The following is a 13,835-nucleotide window of genomic DNA, read 5'->3' on the forward strand; positions in this document are numbered from 1 at the left end:
CTCTAAGCTCCTCTTTCTGTCTGATTTTTGGTGGCACTGGATATAGTGTTTTTATATTTAATTTTCTCCAAATTTTGTTTTCCAAGGTGAAATCTACAAAAATAAAAAAAGAGGTCTCTGTAGCTTGCTGCCATTACTGGTTTCGTATCATTGAGAGGAAATAGAAGGGATCTCTCTTTCTAAACAGTCCTGGTTTATTTATTTTTTTTATTGGTCTGTTAGCAGATGTTGAAGTAGTTCAGGGCACAATGTAAACATGCTTTTAAATAGAGGTATTGTAAGTAGCAAAGTATACAATGAAACTGGAGCAATGGGGGTTTTTTGGACTAGGACAATGTTCTCTGCTTTTTTGTGTGCATGTAGCTGAATTTAGAATTAAAAGAAGTGCTTGATCTTTATATATTGAAATCCTCAGCGTGCAGAGTGACAGCATGAGCCAGAAGAGAAAACCATGGCCCCATGTGGTGTGAAAAAAGGAACAGCAGTTTAAGTGCTGGAAAGTTGAAAGAGAACTAACCTCCTTGTTCTTGTAGTCAAGGAAAGTGGTTGTTTTGTGCTCTCATATCGAAGCATAGCATATGTGCCTCAGTTTGACAAAAAGCCTCTTGAGTCAAAGCAACCCTGTGTGCTGATCCAAAACGAAGGCCACAATAATGAGGGACGGGCCTCTCAAGAAGCAGTGAGTAGATAATACTACATAAGTAGAGAATTCTATGTAGTGTTCTCTCGATTCTACTTAATGCAAGTCGAAACCACGGTGAATTGCTTGCCATCCAGCCGAAATGGGCCATTAGCTATCAGGGAAAATTGTCTTTGCTACTTTCAGCAGATGGAGCAAATATTTTACAAAGCAATTTTACATACAAAAAACATTTGTGTTACTTGGTAATGACGGCTGTTTTACATGATGTTACCTTCTCCCAGAACATATTTTTTTAGCTCATGGAAGGCAAAATTGGCACTTTTTAATTTTAAAATTTGCAGTTAACAATTAAATGTTCGTTCTCAAACCAGCTTTTAAACTTTAAGTAGGTGTGTAGTAGGCAATGTATCATGTCCAAAACTGTTTCCGTTCCCCCCCCCTCACCCTTTCAAAATGTTTTTGGTCTTTAGCCTAGATTAGGTATCATATACCTGTCTGGACAAGAAAGAATATCCACTCTTTGTCAGTTGCAAATAAGGGAGCACTGACAGTAAGGTGGGACAGCAGTCAGGACATAAGCTTTAGACTCTTCCCATGCTTGCCAGTGCTTGTAAGAATATAAGAGTAAATAGGGTCGGACATAATACAAAGGAGAGCAGATCCTCAGCTGGTATAGCTGTCATAACTCCATTTGGAGCTATGGCAATTTACAACCCTTTGTACTGTTCTTCTCTGGCCCATTCGGCTTTTTGCAGCATTGTTGGAGCCATGTTGGTCCCAGGATACGAGAGATAAGGTAGGTGAGGTAATATCTTTTATTGAACCAGCTTCTCTTGGTAGAAGGAACAAGCTTTTGAGCCACACAGAGCCCTTCCTTCCTCAGGTCTGAAGAAGAGCTCTGTGTAGTTCAAAAGTTTGTGCCTTCTACGCACAGAAGTTGGTACAATAAAAGACATTACGTCTCCTACCTTATCTCTCCCATTCCTCTTTACTTATCTGGGATTTCTTTCTTTGCTCTATTTGCTTCTAAGGCCCACATAGCTTCCTTTCACTCTGATACCATCTATAAGCCCCAGGCCTTTCTCATGCACTCCGCTCCACAGCTTCTTTCTATCCTGGGTCTCTCTATTTCTAGGCCTATTTCTCTCTTCTCTTCTCTTCTCTTCTCTTCTCTTCTCTTCTCTTCCTTTCTTTGTTGCCTGATCTTTCTCAACTAGATCTGCTCTCTGTTCCTTCCAGACACCCCACCTCCTGTCCTAACATTATCTCTTGTGGCTACTATTATTTTCACACAGCCTTGCAAATTTCTGTTTGCTCTAGGGCCAGGAATATTTTTTGATAGAAGAGGAAAAAATAATTATTTTTCTTGCTCATCCATCATTATGGCAAAGAGCAGGTAAGCAGACTTTGTGCCTGGGCTTGTCATGTAAAGTGCAACAAAAAAATATCGGTGCTGACCCTTTTTTGCTGGCACAGAGAAACATGAGCGGAGAGGTTAAATTCAGTAAGCCTATCATTCTGCATCAGTCTGGGGCCACAATTCAGATCATAAGAGTAAGTTCTGCTGAGCTACTGTCCAACTTAAATAAAATTGTCATGAAGATCAGAGACTCTTTTAAAAGGTCTGACTTCATGAGTAAATGTCTGAACTACTGGTTTGAGGGGGGTTGAATTTTATTTTAATGAATTCTCTCCTCTCTGCTATACTCCGTGTAGTTGGCAGTATTACCTCTCTAGGGGCACACAGTGATGGAGACACTTCAGCTAGGAACTAGATTATTAAGGGAACTTCAGGTGGGTTTGATCCCAGTTCTACTGAGAAAATTTGAAAAATGTGATAGTTTATTTTAGAGCCACCGCCTTCTCCCTATGAGTTGATTTTCCTTCGCCCTTGTGATAGCTGGGAGACAGTATTTCCTAGGCTACGTGTGAAGATGTACAACTCTGTGTGGTCTGCATAAGGCTGGCATCTGAGCCCATGGTGTCTCACAATGTCCTTCAGAGGTGTCATGTAAAGAACAAGATGTGGGACTTAGCAGGTGAAAGATCTGGAGATGAAGGGGCAGATTCTCATCACTACTTTCTGGGTGTGGTTGGCTAAGAAAGACCAAAGCCATTTATTGGTCCCTACAAGTTCTCTAGGAAAGTGAACAATATCTCATTAGAGTGCAGCATCAAATTTTGCCAAAGGGTGGCATAGTGTGAAAAAGGATGATTGATCATCTTCCATGGCTACGGGGAGACCATTCGTTAGCACCATATTATGCTGTGTCATGGTCTAAACCCCAGCTAGCAGGGATTAAGAATATTAGTGGAGATTAAGTATTGCCAGAGTTGGCATTTTACCAGCTTCTGAATCAACTGGTTCAGGAACTGGAGACTGGCCGCTGGGCAGTAGTTAGTAAGATCAGTTGTAGCAAGCGATGACTTGTTGAGTATCAGCTCGAATGTGCAGAGTGGTTGAGGAGAAGAGCTTAGTGACTTATTTGTAACAGGCGACAAGAATGGTTAGGGTAATAGAACAACTTCCATATGAGGAGAGATTTAAAAGACTGACTGTTCAGTTTAGGAAAGAGACGACTAAGGGGGGATAGGACAGAGGTCTATAAAATCATTCCTGGGGTGGAGAAAGTGACTAGGGAAGTGTTGTTTACCCCTTCACATAACACACAAACCAGGGTGACCCAATGAAATTAAGAGGCAGCAGGTTTAAAACAAACCAAAGAAAGTACTTCTTCATACAATGCACAGTCAACCTGTGGAACTCATTGCCAGGGGATGTTGTGAAGGCCAAAAGTATAAGTAGGTTCGAAAAAGAATTAGATAAGTTCTGGAGGATAGGTCCATGAATGGCTGTTAGCCATGTAGTCAGAGACACAACCCCATACTTTGGGTATCCTAAAATCCCTGACTGCAAGAAGCTGGGACTGGATGACAGGAAATGGATCACTCAATAAATTGCCCTGTTCTGTTCATTCTGTCTGAAGTGTCTGGCACCAGCCACTGTCAGAAGACAGGATGCGGGGCTAGATGGACCATTAGTCTGACCCAGTATGGCTATTCTTATGTAACCGTTAGCTCTCACAGTCTCTTGGGATAGTTATATTTAAAGGCAAAACACAAGCCCTGATGAACCCAACTGGTCTTTGCTCACTGTTCTGATGTTTTAATCAATCTTGAATTCCCTGGTATAGTTCCTGCTTAGATGAGTTTGCTTTATGTCACTGTTTGGCTACAGTTCTGATCCTTGACCTCACAGTTTGGAATAGGAATAAATCACACCGTTAGTGTCTCAGTATCCTGTGGTTGTCTGCTCAGAGGGAGACCTAATCAGCTGCAGTTACCATTGGTATTTTCGACCCTAGAGTAGATGCTCTTAGGAACTCCAGTTTGTATTATAGGCTGGTATGAGAAACTTAAGTTGAAAACCAAAAAGAGTTCTTTCTTGTTGGCAGTATTGCTGTGGGGCATTACTTTTAAGAATTAAAGTCACACTGTGGTATCTTTTCACCTTATAGGAAGAATGGCGATTGTACAATTTGAGCTGTCACTGCAAACTTGTGGGAACCATATTCTTACCTCATTTAGGTGTAAATTCAGAGTGACTCCAGTGAAGTCAGTATGGGCAGACAAATTCTAAAGTCATGAGGCCACACATGGACAGTACTCTGCCAGCAGCTTCTTCCTGCCTAAACTTAGGGGTCTCCAGCTCAGACCCCTATACTGATCATAAGTTCAAGTGTATTGTACAGGGAAAAAGCCATTCTCTCGGACAGGTATGTCCCATGCCTGAACTGGTAAAAAACAAACACCTTGTACTCTGCTCAGCTGTCAATAGGCAGCCAGTGCAAATCCCACAGTTAATGCAATATTCTCACAGCAAGAAACCACTCAACAAGCAGGCTGCTGCATTGTATACAAGCTTCAGTTTCCAGATGGATTTAAGGTGCAGAAGTATGCAGAGAGCACTGCAGAGCAGACAATTCTAGAGGTGACAAAAGCATTGATGACAGTAGCAAGACCAACATTCGAAAAAGTCCCAGCTTCCAAACCAGACACGGATGGAAAAATATAAAATAAAAAATCATCAGGGGGACAACTCAAGGAGTAAGGTACTAGTCAGCGTGGATGACAGAAGGTGGCTCAGGGTTAGGCTAAGGGCCAGCAGTAAGCAATGTCTTTCCAAAAACTTACTCTTGTGTTGTGTTCTTCTCACACAAGACCTAGACCACCAGAACTTTGTCTGATGTGGATCCCGGACTGCATACTGCAAAGGCAGGACAAGCTGATAAATGAAACCTCATGTGCCAAATGATGCAGTTGGTTTCACTGGCCCAAAATAGCCCATCTCTATTAACCTTCAGGGCACACTGCAAAACCCATGTGTTATGCTCAGACTTTGGAAGAGCAGGGAACAGGTTGAGAGGTGGTAACTTGGGCAGAGGTCGATGGTATTGTTATTTCAGGCTAATCATCTGGGATGGTTTTGGCTCTGAGTGAAATGTTGTGCTGCTAAATTTATTTATTTATTGACGATAAGTGTTTTTAAAAGGTTTGTCAGTGGCACCTAGAGCCAGCAATAGACACTTAAAAATATATACCACTTAGGTCCTTATATCACCCCCATTGTGTAACATCTGAGCACCTCACCGTTTTTAATGTATTTACCCTCACTACACCCCTGTGGTATAGAGCAGTGCTATTATTCCCATTGTACAGATGAGGACCGGGGGCACAGAGAAACTAAGTGACTTGCCTATAGTCACACAGGAAGTCTCTGGCAGAGCATGGAAACCAGATGTCCCCTATCCCAGGCTGTTGCCCTTAGCCACTGGGCCATACTTCCTCTGCTACTTTTTGTAGATAAATCCAAAATTAATCAGAATAAATATGAATTAAAAAAACCTTTTATGTCACATTGCACATTATGGAAGTAAGAGGATCCATTGATTGCTCATGCAGAGTAGCGGTTTTGTTCATATTTATACAGTTTTAATCACAAAGTTATATTGAGCACCTTCCGAGCCCAAAACAAGATCAGGGCTCAGAATGTTGCCAGGATCGGTGGATAAGTGGTCCTCTTCTGGCGCGTGGGACATTTCCTTCTGTTTTACGTCCTTCTGAAATGAGAAAGAGACCCAGGGGAAGCATGAAAATGCTTATGAAGTAGCAAGAAAGAGGGGCTCAGGGCTTTAGAGTCAGGGTCCTCGCACTTTACATACTTGTTCACCTCTGGGCCTCTTGAACAGCAAAGACAATGGAGTTATTTTTTGCCAAGATACGTTTGATGGTTTTTGTGATAATACTGGCAGGGACTGAAGCTGTTTTATATCCTATAATATGAAAAATCAAATTCCAACCAAAGGTAGAGAGCCATCAAACAATCCTCTAGTTTGCTTGTCTCACAAATTGTAGAGATTTACAAGGATACCTCCCATCGTGTATACACTTTGTATGTAATGCTACCAACCTTGCATGGGCTCCCCCAAATTCATGTTGACTAAAATGCTGAGTTTTGCCTTGAGTATAAAAGTAAAAGAGTTAGGAAGAGTATTATTGGAAACCATAGCCATTTTAACACACTCTGTTTTAAAATACAAATATTGTAGAAGTTATCGACTGTTGATATCCACTAAGCAATGACCCAAGGCTTTTATGTCATTTACAACCACAAGGTCATGTTACTGGTAAAAGTGATAATAGAATAGATGCTATGCTGAAAACAAATCAGCCTGTCAGAAAAAAAGACTATTTTGGATAAATGTAAGGAGAAAAATTAAAAAAGCCTGTCTGACTGTGAGTAAACAGTAACCACTTTTTTTTTTTGGTGCCTGTTGGAGGCCTGGTTTTTAATCACCCCACAAGCAGTTTTCATTTCTGTAGTAAAATTGCTTGTGGTTCTATTTAATTTGTTTCTGCAGGAGCCAGCTTTGGTGAAGATCTCCCAGGAGCTCCCGGGCCTTTTAGCACAGCACGCACAGCCAGTCAATGAGAAACGATTTCCTACATGGGAAAAATTTCTCCAAACATTTCTTAGTCAAGGTAAATAAGACTGCAAAGTTCCTGTTAAGTATTATAATGGGTAATTATACCATACTGAACACCATCTTCTTGTTAATCTTGGGCTTGTTTAAAAATTCTTATTTCCACATTATATTTAACTGTCCATTTAAGAATTATATATAGGCAGTTATTCTATCATTCTTATATCCTACTCACATGTTTAACCTGAATATTGACGCTACCTCATCTACAGTATTCTGTGTGAATAAGGACCAACCATTTTAATTTTGTGTTACTACATTGGAGCTTATGTTGCAGTTGGCAAAGAAGCTCAGCAGGAAATGTCAGCATGTGGACTTGTGGAATCCAAAACTATTCGTAGCTCAGTCCTCTGAGTTATTGGTCAGGAAACAACTGAGGGAGTGTGGTTTTGCCATCCCTCTGGACCAGAAAGTGAGTTGCATGTAGCACTAGTTGCCTACTGAGGGAAGGAATTTGCAAGTACCATATAACCCCCAAGCCATTCTTCCATCAAACATGTTAAGTAAGTTTCTGGAGTGAAGTTCCCTGCAGTTATATTAAATTTGATACATTCCATGGATTTCATTATCTGTAGAAGAGTCAAGGGTAGATCAGGATTCCCACTTGAAAATGGTTTTGGGAAAAGAGCACCCACTGTCACATTTAGGAATTGTATGAAAAACATCATTTATCATAGCTGAATCAAATATGTAATAGACAACAGTAAGTTAACACAGAATGCCAAATAATCCTGTTAATGCTCTCCCTATGAACAGCTATGTAGGGTTGTGGTTTAGAGTACATACACTTCATTTTCTAAAAGATGCAGAGGGGTTAGCTACACAGTTCTTATTACATTTTATTTATTTAAGGGATTTCTGTAGCAGTCCTCATCATAGTGTCTGAGTGCAATAGATGTGGCTGGTTGAATTCTGTGTGACTCTGAAAATGCTGGAGTTTGAATTCTGTTACAAGTCTAACAAAAAATTCCTTTCTTACCAGGTGGTGTGATAGAAGCCTTTCCACCCTCAGAAAATGTCACCAACCTTACAGTGGATATGTTGATAGAGCCAATGGGAGACATAAAGATAGTTTCATCCGGAGATCAGATCCACGCAGATGGTCCTTTGCAATCATCTGGCACCACTGTTCCACAGTGTTCAGTTGATCCAGCAGTTCTTAATTCATTATGTTTAAAAATTGGAGAGGCCTGCAAATCTAGAGGGGTGCTTGGCTACTTCTCAGTTGATCTTGTAACTTTCATCCACCCGCAAACAATGGAGCAGCAGGTGAGTTGGACAGAAATACTTTACCACATAGTGTCCCAGAAATATCTGAAATACCCACAATGCTCTAGCAGATCATGTGAAAGGCATTACATTTAAAAAATTCATTGAGCTAATCAACTTTTCCCCTGCAGACAAATTCTGACATTTCTGTGCTTCCAATTCTCCATCTGTAAAATGGGCATAATCCTTCCACCTGGAGCTTTCGTGAGCCTTAGTTCGGTAATATTTGAAAGTGTTTTGAGTTCTTCGGATAGAAACTGCTGTATAAGTGCAAAATATCTTTTTCATAAATTTAGTGGTTATGAAAGTTACCACACAGATGGTGGTAGAGATTTAACTCCAGAGATCAGGTACCACACAAGCAATGCAAGTGTAAGTGTTACACTCCTCCATTAACCTGCCTAAACCATCATCTAGAGGAACCTCCTTCAGTCACTCAACCAATTCAATCATTGGTTCATTTCAATCCATGCGTCTCTGTCAAAACTGACTACAAGGGTTCCAGTAGTACTAATTATAAGGATGGGTTTTGTGATGTGGAATTTGTCCACTCTGTACTGTTCTGAAATCCCCCACTCATTTTGCACAGCTGATCACAGATTGGATAGTTGTCAGAGGCTGATGATTCCTGTGTTGTACCAGCCTGGTCCTGATTTGAAATGGTGACATAGTGGTCTGATGCACTATATTTAATATTGCCAATTTCTGAGCCATCTAGCCCTCCTCCCCCAATTAAAATTTTAAAGGGAAAGTGTTAGTATTAGCAGAATGTTGACTAGTCTGAACCTCTGTTTTTTCTCTTAAAAATTCTATGGATTATGCTTGATATGCTGAATTACTTCAATAAGAGTTTAGGTCCTGAAGGTTCTGCACAATTCTGCAGAAAGGAGTCATTCTGTGGCTGCAGAATTGTGGAATAGATGGGGCCCTGACAATATACTTTCCCCCATCCAGCCTTCTGAGGCAAAGATCTGAGAAGAAGAGTTGGCTCTGTACCGTGCCCTGAAGGTCAACAGACTCATGCGCTGTCTGATGAACTGTGAAAGTGAGTTTCAGGGTACAGTGTGTTACACTGAAAATACCCTGGCACCAGCTTTCTGATATTCAGATTTAAACCATGTAAGACGAAGTGATATCGACTGATCGCTGTTGCAGCGGTATGTCGGGTGAGAGGTAGTCTTTCAGAGAGCCAGGGCCAAGCAAGGTTGGGTTATATTGAAAGAGCAACTCCTTGAATTACACCTAGAAGCACCTGTTCTCGGAAACCCAGGGTAGTTTTTGGAGCTGTGGTGCAACGTGCAACCTACAGGAGCCACAAAGAAGCCGATGAAGTAGATGAGAGCGGTGACCAAACAGAATCCTGTGGAACTCTGCCTGGGAGGGCCCTTACTGTGAATGACCAATCGCTTGTCTTTAAAGAGGTAAAATCAGAACTACTCAAGTAGCTCCATCTACTCCTGCCTGAGTCTGCAAGTCAATCAGCAAAACCTCATTGTCAGCTGGATCAGACTTCTGACAAGATGAAAAGTGATGTAATAAATCCACCAGGCAGAGTATCAGGTCCAAAACACGCTGCTGCCTAAGGCAGCTCGGAGAGAAAGAAGAGTAGTTGGGACCACACTCTTTCTTATAAACCCTCCCACTCAACATCCACATTCCTCAGGGGGTGTGCTGCTCTAGTAGTCGCTTCTTTCCAGATGGTCTCAAGCTTGCAGCACCAAGGAACCCACAGTCAAGAGCATGGATTTACAGAGGCAGTGTACACACAGCTACAATTAGAGGCGAGTTACCCTCTTTATAGCATATTTTTGGGGTGGGGCACTGCATCAGCAGGTGACAAAGGAATTATTTCGAGTGTGTGCTGAAAACGATACAATTTTTGATTTCATTATTTTAGTATCTTTTCTGGAAGGGTTCATAATGCAAACAACCCATCTAATTTTATTAGCTTGAAACATGCTGAAAATTGCTAACTCTTGTTCCATATTTATTTCCTTTTCCTTCTGGCATGAACAAGGCTGATCAGCTTTGACAAAATTGTGGGACAAAATGTCGATCTTGTCGTGTGTTTTGCTGATCTTGAGTAATCTTGCATTTGTTTTGTTTAAAACGGTCAGATTTCTCTGTCATTATGAGATCTTCCACCAAAAAAATCCTAATTATCAAATTCCAACTACTCTGAATATTTTCTTCTTTAAAAGAAAGGAAATCATGTTATTAAATTAAAAGGGGCATTGAGATTAAGGGATTTTGCAATTTACACAATTGGCCAACAATGAAAGCCAGGTTTAGATACCGAAAACTAATGATAAAACTTAAAAAGGTGGAGTCTTTGCAGGTTGTTGTGAGCACTGCTATACAGTTATTGGGTACTGTCAAGGTTCCTTCCCCACTCTGAACTCTAGGGTACAGATGTGGGGACCTGCATGAAAGACCCCCTAAGTTTATTCTTACCAGCTTAGGTTAAAAGCTACCACCACCAAAGTGTTACACAACGAACAGGGGAAGTGCCCACTTGGAAACGTCTCCCCCCCAAAATATCCCCCCAAGCACAACACCCCCTTTCCTGGGGAAGGCTTGATTAAAAAATCCTCACCAATTTGCATAGGTGAACACAGACCCAAACCCTTGGATCTTAAGAACAAGGAAAAAAAAAACAATCAGGTCCTTAAAAGCGAATTTTAATTAAAGAAAAAGTAAAAGAATCACCTCTGTAAAATCAGGATGGTAAATACCTTACAGGGTAATCAGATTCAAAACATAGAGAATCCCTCTAGGCAAAACCTTAAGTTACAAAAAGACACAAAAACAGGAATATACATTCCATTCAGCACAACTTATTTTATCAGCCATTTAAACAAAACAGAATCTAACGTATATCTAACTCGATTGCTTACTAACTCTACAGGAGTTCTGACCTGCATTCCTGCTCTGGTCCCGGCAAAAAAATCACACAGAGAGAGACCCTTTGTTCCCACTCCCAGCTTTGAAAGTATCTTGTCTCTCATTGGTCATTTTGGTCAGGTGCCAGCAAGGTTATCTTAGCTTCTTAATCCTTTACAGGTGAAAGGGTTTTTCCTCTGGCCAGGAGGGATTTAAAGGTGTTTACCCTTCCCTTTATATTTATGACAGGTACAAATACACATGTTCAAAATCAGGACATATATCAAAATACTAACACAGGGTCCCAGTCATACTAAAGCCCCAGAACCCAAACCTGTTTACATCACAAATTGACAGCCTCTCCCGTTCTGCTGGCTCCTTTCCTATTCACTCCTGATTGCAGAAACTCCTAATTGTCTATGCAAAGTTGTTGTGTTCCAAGGGGCTCAGATAATTAAGACTCTACTATATTTATAAGATCCAACTGCATATATTAACATATGTATTTAATAGAGTAAACTATGCAGCATGGTTGGGGTTTTCAAAGGACCTTATGACAATGACATGCCCAAATCCATTCAATGGAATTAGTGCACCTACCTCCCATAGGCTGCTTTGAAAATCCCAGCCTATGTGCTTTGTGAAAAGAGGAGGGGAAAAGGCCTAAATACAGGGGTTTCATTTATAGCCCAGAAGTATGGTATCTGTTGGCAAAAGTGAACTCTCTGTAATGACACCACTGTTATGACAATCATGTTCTATTGTAAGTGCAGAGGAAACTGCGGTGATGTTAACTTTGAAATGGGGACCACTGTATATACGTGACCCACAATATGTATGTGCTCCAGTGGTGTGATTTGGATTGTCCTGGAAATTAGCCCCACTGGATAACTTCCATGAAAAGTTTAAAAACAAACAAATAATAAAATGGCTAAAGGGTGAAATCCTGGCTCCACTGAAGTCCGCAGGAGTTTTGTGATTGACATCAATGGAGCCAGGATTCCATCCAAATACAGAAACACTTTCTAGATCATATTAAGGTTGTGGCACATGCTGACAGAAGCCAGGAAAGTTAAAATTAATTAATTCTGTGTGTTCATTATTCCTGTCTGTTCTGTCTTGTTTTCCCTCCCAGTGATTCTACCTTAAAATTTCCTCCATTTGTCAGCTTGTACCGCAACTTTAGCATTATCTAAGCACAGTTTTTTAAACTTAATTAGATATAGAGGCAATTAATGATGCCATCTGTCTTGTTGTGTGTGTGAGAGAGAGAGAGAGATTACACAAAAGATTGTGCTTCTGAAAGCACTATTTTTTGGCAAACAAGAAATCCTATTAGACTCTTAGAACGCTCTCACGCTAATTTTAGAAGTACTGATTTTAATGCAGTAGCTGAAAGGCTCAAATAAATTTTCTGGAAGCACTGTATACTTGGGCATCATTTCAGTTCTATTTTACAGAAAATATCAAATGATCTATTGTTTTTTCAGTAAAACTAAAAATTTAAGATATAATTGAACATCTGTTACCAGTACAGTGTAACAGTATTTAAATACTTTAAAATCCCTGAAACCTTCATAAAGTTATATGTATCTTTTACATAAACACAACTCTTCAAGCAATGTGAGGGGCCAGATTTTCAACTGTGGGTGAAATGGGTGCAAACCAACACTTTGTCAAAGTGCACAGAGCAAAAACCCCTGCATTTGCACATGCAGACGGAGGGGAGGGGGTCGGGGTGGGTGTCGGTGTGTGTATAAAAAAATGAGATTTTAAAACTCCATATTTTTCTCTTCAAAGCATGGTTTAAAATCTTTCACTTAATTTTTCAAGACAGTTAGTGTTAGCAAAGTATTTCCTTGCAACATCCATATTTTATCATGTGTCTCATTTATCATAGAACATCAGGGTTGGAACCTCAGGTCATCTAGGGACCTCAGGTCATCTAGTCCAACCCCCTGCTCAAAGCAGGACCAATCCCCAATTTTTGTCCCAGATCCCTATATGGCCTCCTCAAGCATTGAACTCAGACCCTTGGGTTTAGCAGGCCAGTGCTCAAACCACTGAGCTATCCCTTCCCCCATATATGAGCTGCCTCATATATATATGAGTTGTAATAGCAGCCGGTAGCAAACAGGTTAATCTCTATATGCTGAATAAATAACACAGACTGTCGATCAAACAAGCGGAACAGTCCCAGGTTAGTTATCATTGCTGGCTGATACCATGGAAAAGGTTGCATGAATGTTGCAATGATAAAATAGCCACGATTTGACTAGAGCCTAAGGTCTTGCAGCGGTCCGTGAGGTGCTGGATTAGAATAGAAGAACAAGAGTCTATGGGCCTGACTGTGATTGTCCTGTGTGGGAGTGAGGACACAGAGACTGCTAGAAGCCTTGTCCACCTCCTCAGGCTCACCACCTCAAGAGCCTGTAACAATCAAAGAACCTGTACTTAGGGGAACAGTGGGACCTGTCCTCCTTTGCAACCCATGGGGTGCATATTGACCAAGAGAAGATGAGAAGGAGGACATGGTCTTACCCTTATCCTCTGGCCATGTCATCATTTGAAAGGATGAGGAAGGCTGGGAGGTGGTTCTGTTAACTGGGCCATGTGATGGCTTTGTGCCTCCCTGGGGTGAAGTCCTTCCCATAGTTTCCGTGACAGGGCAGCTCTGCACCACTCTCTGTTCAGATCGATGTCTTAATGGCGCAATTTGAACAGAATGCACAAGAAATCCTAGGCTGAAAGGTACAGAATAATTTAAGGTGTGTTCTCCTTTTGCTTCTTGGAGTGTGTTGTACACCCAGGTCCCCTGCTTTGAGATGAGAACACATTGCTTCATACAATACTATAACCTTTTCAAATATACAAGAACTGCCTGCTTATATTGAATGCAATTTGTCAGACAATTTAATGTGTGATAGAAATGCTTGTTTCTTTTGGTCCCTCCAGTCTGTTCAAGCCCCCTCTCAGTCCGATCCTTAGCCACTGAT

The 13,835-nt window shown here is 41.0% G+C and overlaps 1 protein-coding gene across 10 annotated transcripts in view; it reads left to right on the plus strand.

Annotated features, from left to right (window-relative positions):
• The window catches only part of IQCH (IQ motif containing H), a 104,807-nt gene that overhangs the window by 60,210 nt on the left and 30,762 nt on the right, over positions 1-13,835 (plus strand). For all 10 annotated transcript variants that reach the window (XR_012670316.1, XR_012670311.1, XR_012670312.1 and 7 more), the window contains 2 exons: positions 6,565-6,685; positions 7,670-7,956. Coding sequence is in view for 3 of the 10 variants with exons in the window: in XM_075133245.1 (XP_074989346.1) it covers positions 6,565-6,685; positions 7,670-7,956 (408 nt within the window). In the remaining 7 variants the exon portion in view is untranslated. The remainder of the gene's footprint in view (positions 1-6,564; positions 6,686-7,669; positions 7,957-13,835) is intronic.

Source organism: Caretta caretta, chromosome 10 (genome assembly GCF_965140235.1).
Source record: "Caretta caretta isolate rCarCar2 chromosome 10, rCarCar1.hap1, whole genome shotgun sequence".
Lineage (NCBI taxonomy): Eukaryota > Metazoa > Chordata > Testudines > Cheloniidae > Caretta > Caretta caretta.